At 44.1% G+C, this 19,389-nt stretch overlaps 1 protein-coding gene across 2 annotated transcripts in view; it reads right to left on the bottom strand.

The window, feature by feature from the left end:
• SARS1 (seryl-tRNA synthetase 1) overlaps nucleotides 1-19,389 on the bottom strand; it is a 193,354-nt gene that overhangs the window by 158,202 nt on the left and 15,763 nt on the right. The window contains exon 3 of one of the 2 annotated variants that reach the window (XM_075853537.1): nucleotides 13,620-13,700. The exons of the other annotated variant lie outside the window; for it this stretch is intronic. Within the exon in view, the coding sequence (XP_075709652.1) occupies nucleotides 13,620-13,700 (81 nt within the window). The remainder of the gene's footprint in view (nucleotides 1-13,619; nucleotides 13,701-19,389) is intronic. 2 annotated transcript variants of the gene reach the window in all.

The raw sequence follows: 19,389 nt of genomic DNA, 5'->3' as shown, positions 1-19,389 counted from the left end.
GCCCACACCTGCTTCGCCAGTTTAATCAACGGTAACGTATGCTTAGGGCTAAAATCATGTGGTTCTAGAACGGGCCATAAGTTAGGTACTCTGAGAAAATGTGCTAAATGATGTTCGGCATTGGGCAATGGATCATCCAACATCCACAGCCTAATATATCTAAGTTGACGTGCCAAATAGTATAAAAACACATCCGGTAGGGCCGCTCCCGCCCTCTGTTTGGGCCTCTGCAGAGTGTCTATTTTGAGCTTATGTCTATTCTTTCCCCAGATAAATGGAGTAAATAAAGAGTTGACCAAATTAAAGAACTTTTTAGGAACCATTGTGTCCGCGTGCTCCAAGACATATAGCAATTTAGGTAGCACTACCATTTTAATTAGGTTAATTCTACCTGCCACTGATAAGGGGAGTGACTTCCAGACTGCAAATTTATCTTTCAAATATGAAAGTAGAGGGTACACATTAATATCTTATGAGTGTGAACTATCCCTAGATATCCAAACTCCCAGGTATTTAAAACTATGCACCACTTGTAGACCCTGAAAATGTGAACCCCACCCACAATTGTTAGAATGGAGAGGCATGAGATAGGACTTACTCCAGTTAACATGCAGGCCCGAAAAACTGCTAAACACCTCCATCAATCTCATAGCCCTGGGTAATGAGGCATTCGGGTTGGCCAGGAACAGCAGCATATCATCAGCGTAAAGTCCTATGCGGTCTTCCCGCGGTCCGATCCGAATTCCCTGAAAGGCCATATCTCTTCGAATCCCTATAGCCAGGGGCTCTATGGCAAGTGCGAACAATAAGGGGAACAATGGGCACCCCTGTCTCGTACCCCTATGAAGCAAAAAGGAGGGGGACAAAATCCCATTAACCACTACCGAGGCTCGAGGCTCTTTATATATGATCGTAATCCATTTGATAAAGGTAGTTCCAAACCCAAATTTCCTGAGCACCTCACATAGGTATGTCCACTCTACAGTCAAATGCCTTGGCAGCATCCAAGGATGCCAGCGCCCAATCCTGCTGCTCCCACCACCCCATCTGAGTAACCACCTGAGCTCTACGAATACTATCCGAAGTGGATTTCCCTGATATAAAACCGGTCTGATCAGAGTGTATGACATCATTAATGACCCGCGCTAGTCTATTGGCCATTAATTTAGTCAGTATCTTATAGTCTATGTTAAGCAGTGATATGGGGCGGTAAGAACCACAATCCTCTGGGTTCTTGCCTGGTTTCAGAATAACTACTATGGTAGCTTCTTTCATAGAATCCGCCAGGTCCCCCGCCAATAAGCACGCCTCAAATAGAGAAAGAAGTTGGGCTGACATAACCTCAATGTATTGAATATATACTTCCAGAGGAATCCCATCTGGGCCCGAGGCCTTGCCTTTAGTCATATCCAATATACACTCAGAAATCTCCTCTACTGTGAAGGGGGACTCGAGTAACTCACAACCCTCCTCCATCAACTGTGGAAACTGCATGTCATCCAAATATTTCCCCAACTCTTCCATTGAGTGTCCAGCCCTAGACGTATATAAGTCCCTATAGAAGTCTGCAAATTGAGCCAGTATCTCCTGGGAGGTATGGACCAAAACATTCTGAGCGTTTCGAATGTTCAACACTGGAGGAGACAAGGTATTCTGTCTCACCACATGAGCCAAGAGTTTGCCGGATTGGTTACCCAATTCAAAAAAGGATTGGCCAGTGAAGATTCTACGTTCCGCCTTCTCCTGCAGTACTAGAAGATAATCCCTCCCCACCGAGAGCCAAACCTCCCTGTTTTGTGGGGAGGGATCACCCACAAACGCGGCCTCCAATTCTGCACACTTTCCCGCCAAATTCCTTTCCCTTTGGGCCGAGGAGCTCTTCACAAATGATATTGATGATTTCAGGCAGCCTCTCAAATACGCTTTCAGCGTATCCCATCGTAGTAACCCATTCTGCTCCTGCCTATGTGCTTCAAGAAAGACATCTAGCTGATCTGGGATCCTATCATTCGGTTTGATTAATTGGAGCCAAAACGGGTGAATTTTAAGGGCCCCCCTCCTACCCACTTCCGGTAATGACATTTGCAGAAGAATCGGACTGTGATCAGAAATTGCTCTGGGAAGATGTCAATGCTTTCCATAGAGTTATATACAGAGGACGTGCCAAAAATATAATCTATACGAGACAATGCATCAAATTGTGGTGTGTGACATGTGAATTCACGAAGTCCCATATGACTAACTCTCCATAGATCTACCCAGCCTATCTCCTCCATTAATGAGGCTAATGGGGAGACCCCTTGTCTTACGTCTCCCTCTCCCCTCAACAGGAACCGATCAATAGACTGATCCATTAGAAGGTTCATGTCTCCTAGGAGGATCACTCTGGCTTCTTGATATGCGGAAGCAAAGGAAACCGCCTCCCTAAGTAGTGCCAGAGACCCTGGCGGTGGGTTATATATCCCCATTACGACATAAGGTGTGGAGTTAATGTTGGCATGCACAAATACGTATCTCCCCTCAGGATCAATTCTGGTATGCATCACTTCCCACCTAAGAGTTCTATGTATTAATAGAGATACCCCTCTAGAGGCAGAAGTTCTAACAGAGTGTCTACTCCACTGAATCCAGGGCTTACATAAAAACTGTACTGTGTCTGCTGTCAGATGCGTCTCCTGAAGACAAATTATATGTGGGTTCACATTCTTGAGCACAGAAAAAAATCATATTCCGTTTCCTTGGATTCCCCATGCCCCTCACATTCCAGGACAAGAACTTAAAGAGGCTCTGTCACCAGATTTTGCAACCCCTATCTGCTATTGCAGCAGATAGGCGCTGCAATGTAGATTACAGTAAAGTTTTTATTTTTAAAAAACGAGAATTTTTGGCCAAGTTATGACCATTTTTGTAGTTATGCAAATGAGGCTTGCAAAAGTCCAAGTGGGTGTGTTTAAAAGTAAAAGTCCAAGTGGGCGTGTATTATGTGCGTACATCGGGGCGTTTTTAATACTTTTACTAGCTGGGCGCTCTGATGAGAAGTATCATCCACTTCTCTTCAGAACGCCCAGCTTCTGCCTGATCACTGCTGTGACGTCACTCACAGGTCCTGCATCGTGTCAGACGAGCGAGGACACCGGCACCAGAGGCTACAGTTGATTCTGCAGCAGCATCGGCGTTTGCAGGTAAGTCGATGTAGCTACTTACCTGCAAACGCTGATGCTGCTGCAGAATCATCTGTAGCCTCTGGTGCCGATGTGTCCCCGCTCGTCTGACACGATGCATGACCTGTGAGTGACGACACAGCGTGATCTCTCGAGAACACGGCTGTGTCTGCACTGCCAGAAGCTGGGCGTTCTGAAGAGAAGTGGATGATACTTCTCATCAGAACGCCCAGCTAGTAAAAGTATTAAAAACGCCCCGATGTACGCACATAATACACGCCCACTTGGACTTTTAAACACACCCACTTGGACTTTTGCAAGCCTCATTTGCATAACTACAAAAATGGTCATAACTTGGCCAAAAATGCTCGTTTTTAAAAAATAAAAACGTTACTGTAATCTACATTGCAGCGCCTATCTGCTGCAATAGCAGATAGGGGCTGCAAAATCTGGTGACAGAGCCTCTTTAAGTGACGCCATACTTAGAACACTCTCTATGTACCGATAACAGCCCTTCCCTCTCCCCCTCCCCCTCTCCCTAGGTAGTGCCGTTCCCTGATATGCAGCTCTCAAAATGTAAGGTACTCGTTGTCTGACAGTGTAAAACAGAGATCAAAAACATGAACCACATAAAAACCCAGTTAGCCATCAGGAGCTCAACAGGAGCTCAAGAGCTATATACTATATATGAAAGGGGTAGCTTCCACCGCTAAGGAATATACACAGTGGAATCACAAATCAGGCTGCGTACTCCAACAAGTTCCCCCCTATAATGTGCTTTACTGTGCCACAGAATAAGAGGAACAACCACCCGTTGGTCAGAATCCCCTATTAACACTTCGGTAACCTACTACAATCACATATCGTAACAAGAATAATATATGATCTGGAACCATTCTGAACTCCGAACCCCCTTATAGGCATATTACAGGAAGATAAAGCATTATGAAAGGAAACTTTAAACATTGTCTCCCCCATGTATAACCTCTCCCCACATGCAAGACAGCAAATGTCCGTTCAGGATACATATTCACCATGCCAGCGCTTAAGTCCAAGAAATCCTTCATCTTCTAGGCGACCTCATATTCCTCAGCAACCACTCATCCGCCTCCTCAGGGTTGGCAAAAAATACTGCTCGATCTCCATCGACGACTCTCAAGCGGGCCGGATAAGCCATAGAATATGGAATTTGTCGGTCTCGCAGCTTTCGTTTAATCATCACAAACGATGCGCGTTGACGTTGTAGTTCCGGAGAGAAATCGGGGAAAATAGTCACCGTGACGTTATCCACTTTAATGGCCCCCTTGCGTCTGGCTGCCTGCAGGACCAGATCCCTGTCCTTACAATTTAACAATCTCGCCAGGAATGGTCGAGGGTTCTCTCCAGGGGGTGGCGGCCTCGCCGGAACCCTGTGCGCCCTTTCCACTGCAAAAGCCTGCGAAAACACGGTATCTGGAAACATATCTTTCAGCCATTTCTCTGTAAACTCGTCCAGACGGGATCCTTCTGCTCGTTCTGGTAGGCCTATGATGCGAAGGTTGTTCCTCCTCAGCCTGTTCTCCAAATCATCCGCTTTCTGGCGCCATAAATCCACCTTGCCAGAGAGGTCCCGAAGAGTGCGGGGTATATTAGCTGTACGGTCCTCCAGGTCAGACAACCTGGTTTCAGCATGCGCGACTCGGTCCCTCAAGTTGTGCAAATCCTGCCTCAGGAGACCCACATCCACTTTAAACTCCTCTATTTTTGTTGTGACCGAGGTCTTGGTCTCTAATATCGCCGCCAGCAGCGCCTCCGATACTTGCTGCAATGTCAGGCCAGGCTGTGCTGTTACCTCAGCCGCAGGGCGTAACTCCGACTGCCCTCCAGAAACTTTTGCCGGCCCCTCTGCTCCATGCTGTGAGGACTCGCTGCGGGCGCCATCTTGGACCGCACCTCGGGCAAACTCCTTCAACTTCTCCGCAGCTCCTGCCGCTTTTGACGGACCCATTTTGCTCCTCGTGGGTCTCTTACCCTTCCTCCGCAAGTTATAAGAAATGGTGGCAACAGTAATTCCTCCGCAGGATAAATAATAGGGGTCTCTGGTCAGAGCCGAAGTTCCGTGCGACCGCTCACATCAGTGCCTGGCCACTCCCCTCCCAAAACACTTTTTAATAAGCCAAACAATATGCTGATTAACCTTTTCATATTTATCCAATGATATAAAAGGTCTAAAGTAGATCTACACGTGATGTGCTACAGACAATGAGGACAAATGTTTCAAGAAAAACTATTTTGTTTGTCACCAAAGAATTCCATGTATTGTCAATAAATAGAGGCAACATTCTTGCCCACATGCCATCCGCCACAATTATTGGGAAAAAAGACGCACAATTATTTGGATCAAACACATAAATTTATCCACAAATTTTTTTTATGAAAAAGTGCAAAACTAAAGAACTAAATGTTTATGTACATAAAAGAAATACACAAATTTAAACAAAAAATGTGAAATGATAAAGATCAGGAGAGGATGGTGATCCACATGCTGGAGTGGACTCTGACCTCTCCGAAGGCATTTGGCCTGAAGATTGCCAAGGAGGTTGAGTATTATAATAATACGCCTCATGTGGGCTAAAGAGCCCCTATGAACATTTTAGGGGTGGGAGTCAGGAAGCATTTGCCTGGGATAAAAAAGGGCGATGAGTTGGGAGAGGTAGAGGTGGGGATGTATATGTGGGTGATGGAAATGACGAAAGGAGGTGTGGCCAAAGGGGCGCCAGGGTTCCAGCGCTGTAAAGCACTTCCTGGGGTAATTGGGGGGGGGGGTTGCAGTCTCCAATAAAATTAAAATAGACGCCTGGGTTCGGAAGCGACGCTCCTGTAAAAATGAGGCGTAAATAGGGAACAATAGCACGAAAGCGTCCATCTCATCCTCTGGTTTGCTCCTATTTAGGTGCTTAAAAGACCCTGGAGTCGACCTCACTATCAGCAGAGGGTTGTACTCTTTTCATCTTGCTAGAGATCTGTGAAGGGGCAGCATGTTCTTCTGAGGGAAGGCTTTAGACCAGCGACGTCGCTAGCACCAGGCTTTCAGGGCCCATGCCCCGGATCTTTGGCCCAGTGCCCAGGATGACTGCCACATAATGACGCAGCTATAGGCGTCACAGCAGTCACAATTACGACTGGGCCCCAAAACCAGGGCATGCGCCCTCCCGCAACGCATCTATAAATGGTTACTATAGTAACTGGGGCCTACAGTGAAGGAAATAAGTATTTGATCCCTTGCTGATTTTGTACGTTTGCCCACTGTCCAAGACATGAACAGTCTAGAATTTTTAGGCTAGGTTAATTTTACCAGTGAGAGATAGATTATATAAAAAAAAATAAAAAATAAAAAAATAACATTGTCAAAATTATATATATTTATTTGCATTGTGCACAGAGAAATAAATATTTGATCCCCTACCAACCATTAAGAGTTCAGCCTCCTCCAGACCAGTTACACGCTCCAAATCAACTTGGTGCCTGCATTAAAGACAGCTGTCTTAAATGGTCACCTGTATAAAAGACTCCTGTCCACAGACTCAATTAATCAGTCTGACTCTAACCTCTACAACATGGGCAAGACCAAAGAGCTTTCTAAGGATGTCAGGGACAAGATCATAGACCTGCACAAGGCTGGCATGGGCTACAAAACCATAAGTAAGACACTGGGTGAGAAGGAGACAACTGTTGGTGCAATAGTAAGAAAATGGAAGACATACAAAATGACTGTCAATCGACATCGATCTGGGGCTCCATGCAAAATCTCACCTCGTGGGGTATCCTTGATCCTGAGAAAGGTGAGAGCTCAGCCGAAAACTACACGGGGGGAACTTGTTAATGATCTCAAGGCAGCTGGGACCACAGTCACCAAGAAAACCATTGGTAACACATTACGCCGTAATGGATTAAAATCCTGCAGTGCCCGCAAGGTCCCCCTGCTCAATAAGGCACATGTACAGGCCCGTCTGAAGTTTGCAAATGAACATCTGGATGATTCTGAGAGTGAATGGGAGAAGGTGCTGTGGTCAGATGAGACTAAAATTGAGCTCTTTGGCATTAACTCAACTCGCCGTGTTTGGAGGAAGATAAATGCTGCCTATGACCCAAAGAACACCGTCCCCACTGTCAAGCATGGAGGTGGAAACATTATGTTTTGGGGGTGTTTCTCTGCTAAGGGCACAGGACTACTTCACGGCATCAATGGGAGAATGGATGGAGCCATGTACCGTCAAATCCTGAGTGACAACCTCCTTCCCTCCACCAGGACATTAAAAATGGCTCGTGACTGGGTCTTCCAGCACGACAATGACCCGAAACATTCAGCCAAGGCAACAAAGGAGTGGCTCAAAAAGAAGCACATTAAGGTCATGGAGTGGCCTAGCCAGTCTCCAGACCTTAATCCCATCGAAAACTTATGGAGGGAGCTGAAGATCCGAGTTGCCAAGCGACAGCCTCGAAATCTTAATGATTTACAGATGATCTGCAAAGGAGTGGGCCAAAATTCCATCTAAACATGTGTGCAAACCTCATCATCAACTACAAAAAACGTCTGACTGCTGTGCTTGCCAACAAGGGTTTTGCCACCAAGTATTAAGTCTTGTTTGCCAAAGGGATCAAATACTTATTTCTCTGTGCACAATGCAAATAAATATATATAATTTTGACTATGTGATTTTCTGTTGTTTTTTTTATATAATCTATCTCTCACTGGTAAAATTAACCCAGCCTAAAATTTCTAGACTGTTCATGTCTTTGACAGTGGGCAAACTTAGAAAATCAGCAAGGGATCAAATACTTATTTCCTTCAGTGTATGTAATAAACTACACAGGCCCGTTACTATAGTAACTGACCGTATACTTACCCTCCTCGTTCTGGAGCGCAGCGGAGGCCCTGACATCTTCTCGCATCATGATGTCACGACGCTGTGCGCCGCGCACAACATCGCAACACTCGATGGTGTCAGGATCTCCGCTGGGTCCAGAGCCGAAGAGGAGGGTAAGTATGGCGTTTCTGTCTTCTGGGGACCTCTATCTAAGCCTACATTGTGGTAGGCTTAGATACAGGGTCTAACAGACAGGATCACACATGGGCCCTGTATCTAAGCCTACCATGTGGCAGGCTTCTACACAGGCCCTAGCAGACAGAATCACAAAAGTGTGATCCTGTCTGATGAGCTCTGTATATCTAAGCCTACCACATAGTAGGCGTAGAAACAGGGCCCCAGCAGCATAAGACTATTTATTACACACAAGAAACAGAGTGTAGAGCCAAGTATATATGAAAGGAATAACAAATTTTATTAAATACATATAAAAACATACATGAGTGGAGAGACTCTATATGTTAAATACATATATGTTAAATTATAGCCTTACCCATGGTATTTCCCCTTGAGGAAGCGGATATCGCGAAACGCGCGTCAGTGTTTTACACACAGGCACCTAGGCTACCAGGACTTCTACTATGTGTAAGGCTATCTGAGCTTTCTAAGTCAGGAATTCTGTACTTTAGCAAATACTTTTTAGACACCTTTGTCCTTAACATAACAGTGCACATTCCAAATAACTCACGCTATTCATGGCCATCATGCCCTATTCATACGTCCTTAATACAACGACTTTAAATACATCATACACCTGGTTCTCCTACTTAGCTGTATATTTAACATAGAGTCTCTCCACTCATGTACCTTTTTAACATGTATGTTTTTATATGTATTTAATAAAATGTGTTATTCCTTTCATATATACATGACTCTACACTCTGTTTCTTGTGTGTATATGTAATTACTATAGAGTTACCTTTTCATTATACAAGGGAGGTTGTTCCGTAGGGACATTACCTAGCCCAGTACTATTTGCTTGCATTAGGAGATATTAAGTATAGTATAAGACTACTGTGGCCCTGTATCTAAGCCGAATATGTGGTAGGCTTAGATACAGGGTACAACAGACAGTATCACAAATGGGCCCTGTATCTAAACCTACCGCATGTGTTACTAATGGGTTTTTTTTTGTATTTGTGTTTTGTTTTTTTTTTTGCAGATTCGGTTGTTGGACTACTTCGGATTTGAGGACTACTTAGATGACGGCTTTTTTCATTTTCAATAAAATGGTTAACGAGGATTGTGTGGAGGGTTCTTATTTCAATAATAAAAAAATTCTATGTTTTTGTATTTTTTTTTTAAACTTTATTACTACCGCCTTAGTAATGGCGGCTGGCTGATTGACAGCGTCCGTTACTAAGGCGGGGCTTAGTGTTAGCCGATGCAGAGGCTAACACTAATCCTCATTATTACCCCGTTACCCACCGCAACCAGGGGTGCCAGGAAGAGCCAGGTACGATCCAGTACCCGACTTCCTGTAGTGATGGTCGAGTCCCGGGGCGGTTGCAGGCTGGTATTATTAGACTAGGAAAGCCTAAAACCAGTGGGCCTCCCCATCGTGGTAACGCTAGCCTGCTGCTGCCGTGTTGTATCTGGCTGGTTATGAAAAATGAGAGGGGCCCCATGTCATTTTTAAATAAATTTAAAAAAAATGAAAAAATGATGTGGGGTCATAGCAGCAGCAGGCTGGGAAGGGCCGCGATTTCTGTAATGACAGAAAGAATATTACCTGATTACATTGTACAATACAAATAATATATAGTATAGCAGTTTTAGGCTAGTTTGACACGCACAGCGTTTTAATGCCTTTTCAGGGACATTTTCCTCTGCGTTTTTTATGCTGCAGCCAGTTGTTGTTCAAAAAGAGACCATTTTGGAAACTACACCCCACAAGGACTTAATATTTTTACAATAAGATGCCGTTTAGCTAAAAAAAAAACAAAAAAAAACGATTTCTACAAGGATTAAAGAAGAAAAATCCCCCCAACATTCGTAAAGCAACTTCTCCAGAGTACAGATATACAGCAGGGCTCAGAAGGGAAGGAGCGCCATTTGGCTTTTGGAGCGCAGATTTTGCTGGATTGGTTTCTTGGTATCATGTCGCTTTTCCAAAGTCCCTGTGGAACCAAAACAGTGGAAACTCCCCAAAAGTGACTTCATTTGGGAAACTATAGCCCTTGAGGAATTCTTCTAAGGATGTGGTTAGCATTTTGACTGGTCACGATACTAGAATTTGGACATCTAGATTTCAAGTGATCCTACAGTGTAAAATTCTTCATATAAAATGGGGTTCTTTCTAATGACAGAAGGGTACTATTTAGGTCCTAGCCACACATTTTGTACGATTAGGTACGTGATCGTTGATTCTCTAGCCCCCGATAGGTCAGTTCTTTCTTTTTTGATCTATGGCTTTTTGCCTTGTCCTTTTCAATTAGTTTGGATCAAGGAACGTCATTTATAAATGATCTTAGGCCTCATGCACACTTCCGTCGGCCGTTGTACGGCCGTTAATGATGGTCCCGTCACACACGGGCTGCACACGGATGGCTTCAGTGTGCAGCTCGTTGTTTCATGGAACAAATTCAATGCAAAGGCCGAGACTATTCTGTCAAAAACGGGCAGGAGTAGGACCTGCACTACTTTTGACTGAACGGCCACACGGTTCAGTTAAAACAACAGAAGTGTGCATGGCCGCATTGAAATGTATGGGTTCAGGGTGCTATCCGTGACAACAACGGTTAGCACCGTGAAGGAAAAAACTGAAGTGGGCATGAGACCTAACATAGAGGAACGATTTGAGTTCGCCCCCTTTGCATAGCTGTGCATTGTGTCCTGAAATAGTTATATATGTGCCACAAATAACTGGATATTTATTGTCCGCCCCTGTTCTAAGATACACTAACAACACTAGATCAATTGATGGTTCTATTAGGACTGTGCTACTAGAATGGTGGCTGTAGTCTTGGAACGCTGTATTTGCATATATTCTGTGAAGTAAGGACGCCATCGAATTTTCTATCCCACTGAGCATGCGCGTATGACTTATTTCGCACATGCTCAGTGGGTCTATGCCTGTATTCGGCATGGACTTTGCTGATTGGTTTCTTTGAGTACCGACATGCACAATTAGGTTTTGTAGATGCCGGGTGCCACGAGTGGAGAGTCGGATCACTGGACTTATAATTATTTACTACAGCTATGTACTGTCTTTTAAACTTTTATATATATGATATTTGTAATATGGTTTTATATATCTGTATTAGCACATTTTTGTATTAATTGTTTGATATAATGTAATTGGCTTATTACACCTTAAATATCGGTCAATACTCGTATCGTGTTATGCTTGAGAAAGGCTCGGAGGAGCTGAGCATGGGTGAATAAAAATTCCTTGTTTTTAGGATGTGCTGCCTGAATTCCTTCTTTGTTCCCAGTATTTCTAAAACTGCGTAGTTTGTGAACTATTCGTATACTGCTGTGGTGAAACTGTATCTTGAGTGGACAAATGGCACCATTGGGAATAACCGAGGTGGAAACAGCGGAGCACCACGTGTCATTGATGTGAGAGGTGAACGTCGGCTACAAAGGTGCGCGATAGCCGAACGACACACCACAGTGGAGCAGCTCACCATGAAAATCAAACAGGGGGCTACCAGACGTGTGTCTAAAACAACAGTTCAACGAACCCTACTGCGTATGGGGCTCCGAAGCAGACGGATGGTCATTGCTCCTATGCTAGCAACGGAAAAAGCTTCAATTTGCACGGCAATATCGGAATTGGACCACCGATGATTGGCAAAGGGTTGCCTTCTCCGATGAGTCACGTATTCTGCTTTATCGAATGAATGGACGTGTGAGTGTCAGGCGAGAAACATCAGAGATCAAACTTCCTGCAAGCAAGAACACAAGCTGGTAGCGGCAGCGTCATGGTCTGGGGAATCTTTTCATGGCATTCTCTGGGCCCACTCATCCATGTGGAAGGCACTCTGAAACGATTTGGGTATGAATCCATCATTGCAGATCACATCCACCCATACATGCAGTTTGTCTCCCCTGGGGCAGATGGAATCTTCCAGCAAGACAATATGACATTACACGACTAGAAATGTCTGAACGTGGTTTGAAGAGAACAACCAACAACTTCCAAGTACTTCCCTGGTCCCCTAAAATAAATTATACAGGATTCCCGGATTTAGTCATATTACCGTATTTTCCGGACTATAAGGCGCACCGGATTATAAGGCGCACTTTCTATGAGCGCCTTATAAGCAATCATGTTTCATATATAAGGCGCACTGGATTATAAGGCGCAGCACATTACCGTTAAATAAACCATTGCTCAGACTGCAAGTCAAAATTTATTACACTTTTTAACAATAACTTGCAACTGGTTCAGCTGTAATTGCAAATCAAAACGTTTAGGGTATGTGCACACACACTAATTACGTCCGTAATTGACGGACGTATTTCGGCCGCAAGTCCCGGACCGAACACAGTGCAGGGAGCCGGGCTCCTAGCATCATACTTATGTACGACGCTAGGAGTCCCTGCCTTGCTGCAGGACAACTGTCCCGTAGTATAATCATGTTTACAGTACGGGACAGTTGTCCTGCAGCGAGGCAGGGACTTCTAGCATCTAGCAGGGACTTCTAGCATCGTACATAAGTATGATGCTAGGAGCCCGGCTCCTTGCACTGTTCGGTCCGGGACTTGCGGCCGAAATACGTCCGTCAATTACGGACGTAATTAGTGTGTGTGCACATACCCTTACCGTACTAATAAATTCATAGGCGCACGGGGGGGGAGGAGCATGGTGTGTGCTGTGGTATGCCGCCGCCGACCCCTGCCGCCCACGATAGAGGTAAAGGATCCTGTATGAACCCCTCTCTTTACTGTCGGGTTCATATATAAGGCGCACCGGATTATAAGGCGCACTTTCTATTTCTGAGAAATTCTCAGCATTTTATGTGCGCCTTATAGTCCGGAAAATACGGTATATATATATATATATATATATATATATATATATACACACATATACACACACACACACACACACTTCACCACCTTATTAGCGATTTTAGCTTTATGCTAATGAGTTTCTTAATGGACAACTGGGCATGTTTTACTATTGACCCAGTGGGCGTTGTACCAATCAGCGTCATACACTTCTCTCCATTCATTTAGTCAGCGCATAGGGATCCTTTTAGATCCCGGTGTTGTCTTATACTAACACATTAACGATACTGAAGTGTTTAGACAGTGAATAGACATTCCACGGGATGTCTATTCACAATCCCTGCACTTCGTTACTCTGTCTGTGGTAGTTACAGCAGAGGACGGGTAATCTCGCGAGATCACGCTGTAAATGACAGGTTACAGCGAGATTACGCTTGCTCTGCTATATCTACCACAGAAACATATAAAGTGGTTTCTAAATAAAAAGCATTACGGTCACCTACATTATAGCGCCAATCTCCTTATGTAGGAGATAGGGCACTTATAATGTGATGACAGAGCCTCTTTAAGGGGAAATTGCAACACTTACACTTAGGATATCTGCTGTTACTTCCTCGACATTAAATATATGGTCTGGTAGAGCATCAGTGTCACCAACAGGCTCCTTTTTCTGGAATGACAATAATGGGGAAAAAAATTACGTATAAAGTCTTCTGCTATTAGACAAGTACATTTGATACACCTACCTTACCTACATGTGATTCAGTCTTTTAGCTTAGGATGCCATTATATGCTTAGTACAAAGAAATGCAATCAGGTCGTAGAAGATATCTAAACATTGGACGACCATTACTAAAGAAAGATCTATTGCAGCAACCTACTACAGTTTTACAATTTAACCCCTTAATGACCGGGCCTGAAAACACCTTAATGACCAGCTCATTTTTTCTGTTTTTGCCTCTCTGCCTTTCAGCAGCCATAACTTTTTTATTTTTTTTTTGTTGACGTGGCTGTATGAGGCCTTGTTTTATGCGAGAGAAATAGTATTTCCCCCCCCCCTCAGTAAAAAAAAATTTCTACAGTGTGAATATAGGAAAAAGCGATTCTCGGCATTGTTTTTCTTGTTTCTTTTTTATCCCGTTCATTTTTCATGCTAAATAACCCATTAAATTAATTCTTCAGGTTATTATGGCCGTGTAGATACCCAATATGTGTAGGTTTTAGGTTTTTATGTAATGTGGGGGCAATAAAATATATTTTATGCAAAATAATGACCTTTTTTTGGGACTTTTAATTTAATTTTTATTTTTTTATTTAACCCCAAATCAGAGTCATGCACTCCTCTCCATTCATTTACACAGCAGCATTGCGTTCTTACTAGAACGCGATGTGCAGCCACATACACAGACATTAACGTTAATCAAGTGTCCTGATAATGAATATTCATGACTGTGTATGTGAATCCTGACACTTCTTAATCTTTTCTGTGAGATTTCCAGCAAGGGAAACTAAATCTCGTTTACCTCGTAATCTCGCGAGATTACTCGTGGCTTGCTGGAATCTCACAGAAAAGATTCAGAAGTGTCAGGATTCTGAATACACATAACGTCCAGGCTGGAGGTAATGTACAGTATATTCATTATCAGGACACTTGATTAACGTTAATGTCTGTGTATATGGCTGCACATAACGATATAGCTATATCGCTATGTGCTGTGTAAATGAATGGAGAGGAGTGTATGACGCTGACTGGTCACTGATTGGTCAGCGTCATACACTCCTCTGTACAACTGGAAATTCACTGAAGTGATGAGTAAAATATATAACTTTAATTCATAGCTATCTAAAAACAGGGGTACAATCACCACTGTGAAAAGCCCAACCGTGTATTTAAAAACGTATTAAACAAAATACTCCAAATCCTAGTTCATTTGCGAACCCTTAATGACTGGGTATATAACAAAGATAACAAATTGTGGAATCAGCGTTTGAACATTGGTGTAGCAGTGGTTTAGATCCTCGTACACACAGGAGCCTGCGTTTACCGCGCCTGAATCTCCCAATGTACAGATGCACAACAATGCGACTGCCCCCTACGCAAAATTCCTTCACTTCACCCGACCCTACGCGTTTCTATACTTATCATCAGGGGTCTGTCAGTCTGGCCAGGATGCCAGCGATATTATCTTCAGCAGCAGGTATTCTACTGCACAACACGGAAGCATGCACGCATAGATGTCAGCGGCATGCTTCACTACGGGACTCAGAGTAACTATAAACTCAATACTCCTCCCCCCGGCCTCGGCGGCATACTTCGAGCCAGCCAATCATACCAGCCCACCACATCCGTGACGCTCACCCATGTGACTCCCAGCCGTCAGCTGACATACCCGGAAGCCACAGTGTAAACACCACAGAGCGTGCAGACTGAGTGAGAGGCTGTGCAAGTATCTGCTTGCCGCACAGAGCCTCCTACTATTAAAGGATGGAGTATAACAATGTTGGATTGGATACATATTGCGGATCAGCTTAGGACCGCAATTGGACTACCATGATAGAAACACCTACCCTGGAAATATATACTGTACGAATGGAAAGACGATGTTACTGTCAACCACACTTAGTACATTTGAACCACTCCTGGACTAAATTGTCATGCTTGTTACTTTTAAATGGTATATTGCAAGTAACTGTATTTGGACTAGGATTGGATTGCCATAGCCCCACTCATGGGACCGACAAAACCTTATGAGTTTAAATAAAACAGGTGTAATTTGTTTGCTCGTTTAAACCTTCAGGATGTACGCAAGCCAATCTGTAAATCCATTGGGCCTCTTTGCGCAAAATGAGGTTATCCCAATCTCCTCCCCGTTTGGGAGGACGTACCAACTCAATTGCCTGAAATTTCAAACATTCTGCCCTGCCTTGATGTTTTGCATGTACATGTTTTGATATGGAACTGTCTCTTAAATTTGTAACGTCTCCAACATGTTCCCAAATCCGGCGCCGAAACTGCCGTATCGTTTTGCCCACATAGTTCAGTGGGCACGGACATGTAATTAAATAGACCACCCCAGCCGTTTTGCAGTTCACAAAAATCTCGGATGTCATACTTAAAATTGGTGGTAACACTTTTGAATTTTTTTCCTGTTTGGATAAAATCACAGGCTCTACAACTACCATAGTCCCTAGACAACGTAAAGAAGAAAGGGTCACCAGGCTCATAGGTACTTTTGACTCCAAACAATCTTGAGATCATGGAAATACTCAAGAGGTACTGGCGTATTCTAGGTGCTGATGCAGACTTGGCGGATCAGATAACACAATGGCCTTCAGTCACGTTCCGTAGAGGAAAAAACATTAGGGACAGGGTGATGCAGAGTTGTTTTGATCCTTTAATCCATAAGGGTACTTGGTTGGACAGGCAGATACCAGGCACACACAGATGTGGTAGTTGTAGAGCCTGTGATTTTATCCAAACAGGAAAAAAATTCAAAAGTGTTACCACCAATTTTAAGTATGACATCCGAGATTTTGTGAACTGCAAAACGGCTGGGGTGGTCTATTTAATTACATGTCCATGCCCACTGAACTATGTGGGCAAAACGATACGGCAGTTTCGGCGCCGGATTAGGGAACATGTTGGAGACGTTACAAATTTAAGAGACACTTCCATATCAAAACATGTACATGCAAAACATCAAGGCAGGGCAGAATGTTTGAAATTTCAGGCAATTGAGTTGGTACGTCCTCCCAAACGGGGAGGAGATTGGGATAACCTCATTTTGCGCAAAGAGGCCCAATGGATTTACAGATTGGCTTGCGTACATCCTGAAGGTTTAAACGAGCAAACAAATTACACCTGTTTTATTTAAACTCATAAGGTTTTGTCGGTCCCATGAGTGGGGCTATGGCAATCCAATCCTAGTCCAAATACAGTTACTTGCAATATACCATTTAAAAGTAACAAGCATGACAATTTAGTCCAGGAGTGGTTCAAATGTTCTAAGTGTGGTTGACAGTAACATCGTCTTTCCATTCGTACAGTATATATTTCCAGGGTAGGTGTTTCTATCATGGTAGTCCAATTGCGGTCCTAAGCTGATCCGCAATATGTATCTAATCCAACATTGTTATACTCCATCCTTTAATAGTAGGAGGCTCTGTGCGGCAAGCAGATACTTGCACAGCCTCTCAGTCTGCACGCTCTGTGGTGTTTACACTGTGGCTTCCGGGTATGTCAGCTGACGGCCGGGAGTCACATGGGTGAGCGTCACGGATGTGGTGGGCTGGTATGATTGGCTGGCTCGAAGTATGCCGCCGAGGCCGGGGGGAGGAGTATTGAGCTTATAGTTACTCTGAGTCCCGTAGTGAAGCATGCCGCTGACATCTATGCGTGCATGCTTCCGTGTTGTGCAGTAGAATACCTGCTGCTGAAGATAATATCGCTGGCATCCTGGCCAGACTGACAGACCCCTGATGATAAGTATAGAAACGCGTAGGGTCGGGTGAAGTGAAGGAATTTTGCCTAGGGGGCAGTGGCATTGTTGTGCATTGGGAGATTCAGGCGCGGTAAACGCAGGCTCCTGTGTGTACGAGGATCTAAACCACTGCTACACCAATGTTCAAACGCTGATTCCACAATTTGTTATCTTTGTTATATACCCAGTCATTAAGGGTTCGCAAATGAACTAGGATTTGGAGTATTTTGTTTAATACGTTTTTAAATACACGGTTGGGCTTTTCACAGTGGTGATTGTACCCCTGTTTTTAGATAGCTATGAATTAAAGTTATATATTTTACTCATTATCACTTCAGTGAATTTCCAATTGTTCATATTTGTGGGAGCACAATAGATATCGTTAAAAATCGGTGAGTTACTCCTCTGTACAACGCCCACTTGGTCGAAAGTAAAAACACGCCCACTTGGGCATTAAGAAACTCATTAGCATAAAGCTAAAAATCGCTAATAAAGTGGTTTAAAATAGATCGTTTTTCTAAATAAAAAGCATTACTGTCACCTACATTATAGCACCGATCTTCTTATATAGGAGATAGGGCACTTATAATGTGGTGACAGAGCCTCTTTAAGGAATAACTTTATTTCTAACTTTATTTTTTACTAATAATGCATTAGCATACTCCTGTATGCTGATACAGTACACTGTGCCACTATGACACAGGCTGCTGTTAGGGCACACCATGTGCTGCCCTAACAGCAGGCAAACAGAACAGACAGCCCTGGGGTCCTTTGTATGTCCCCAGGGCTGACTGCAGAGGGATTCCCCTGTCTTTGATCACATCACCGGAGTCCCGGTGATGCAATCAAAGAGGGAAATTCCCTTTGATCATGCTGCGGTCACGGACTGCGGCAATGAAAGGGTTAAACAGCTGGGGTCTGAATGTTTTCTGACCCCAGTTGTGTTCAGGAGGCTCCTCTGAGATCAGGTGCTAAAAGTTACAGCTCCTGCTTAGAGAATGAGCGCTCACACGAGCGCTCATCAGCCTGATCTACAGCGACACCAAAAGACGTCGTTGTAGACTGGGAACCTGCACCACCTGCAGTCAAAAGACAGTGGGTGGTCGGGAAGGAGTTAACACAGCAAATTATGTGCCTTTAAAGTGGTATTATGGTTTCAGAAAATACAGCTCATTAATTGTATAATGTAAAGTTATATACTCCTGTATCCTCACTAGGGGTCCACGATGCATCGAAATATCGATACTATTGCGATGCATCGAAAAATCGATTTTAATCAATGCCGCGAACCCTCAAACGTTTCAATACCGTTATTTCATGTATTTCGATACTAAGCTGTGCGGACGCATATCTAAGAATAACAACACATGAATGTTGTAGAGTGGGGCTGCGGTTGTGTAATACAGCCATTGCACCACTCCTGAAACCTGAGAAGCGCGCGCGTGGTCAGCATGATGTGACCGACGCTGCACTAATGATTGCCGGCACTGAACACAGAACATGGCGGGCGCACTACCAAACAGCCCCATGTCCTGTGTTCAGTGCCGGAGCCGCCGCTCATTACTGAAGCGCCAGCCCCATCACCTCATGCTGACCGCGCAGGCATACACTTATCATGAGCGGGGCAACGGCTGTATTACACAGCCGCAGCCCAGCTCTGACAGCGGAGATCAAAGAAACATATCATCTCTGCCGCTATTCCCCTGAATGCTGCGATCAAAGCTGACCGCAGCATTCAAGGGGAAAATGAGAAGGGGGTATGCCCTTTAGATCGCATCACGGGGAATCCCTAGAACGCGATCAAGGGACATCGCATATATGGGCAGAAAGAACATGGTCCATTGAAGGAGAGATCACAGTTTTGTTGTCCTTGTCCGC

Source organism: Rhinoderma darwinii, chromosome 2 (assembly GCF_050947455.1).
Source record: "Rhinoderma darwinii isolate aRhiDar2 chromosome 2, aRhiDar2.hap1, whole genome shotgun sequence".
Lineage (NCBI taxonomy): Eukaryota > Metazoa > Chordata > Amphibia > Anura > Rhinodermatidae > Rhinoderma > Rhinoderma darwinii.
This window is presented reverse-complemented; position numbering and strand designations above follow the sequence as displayed.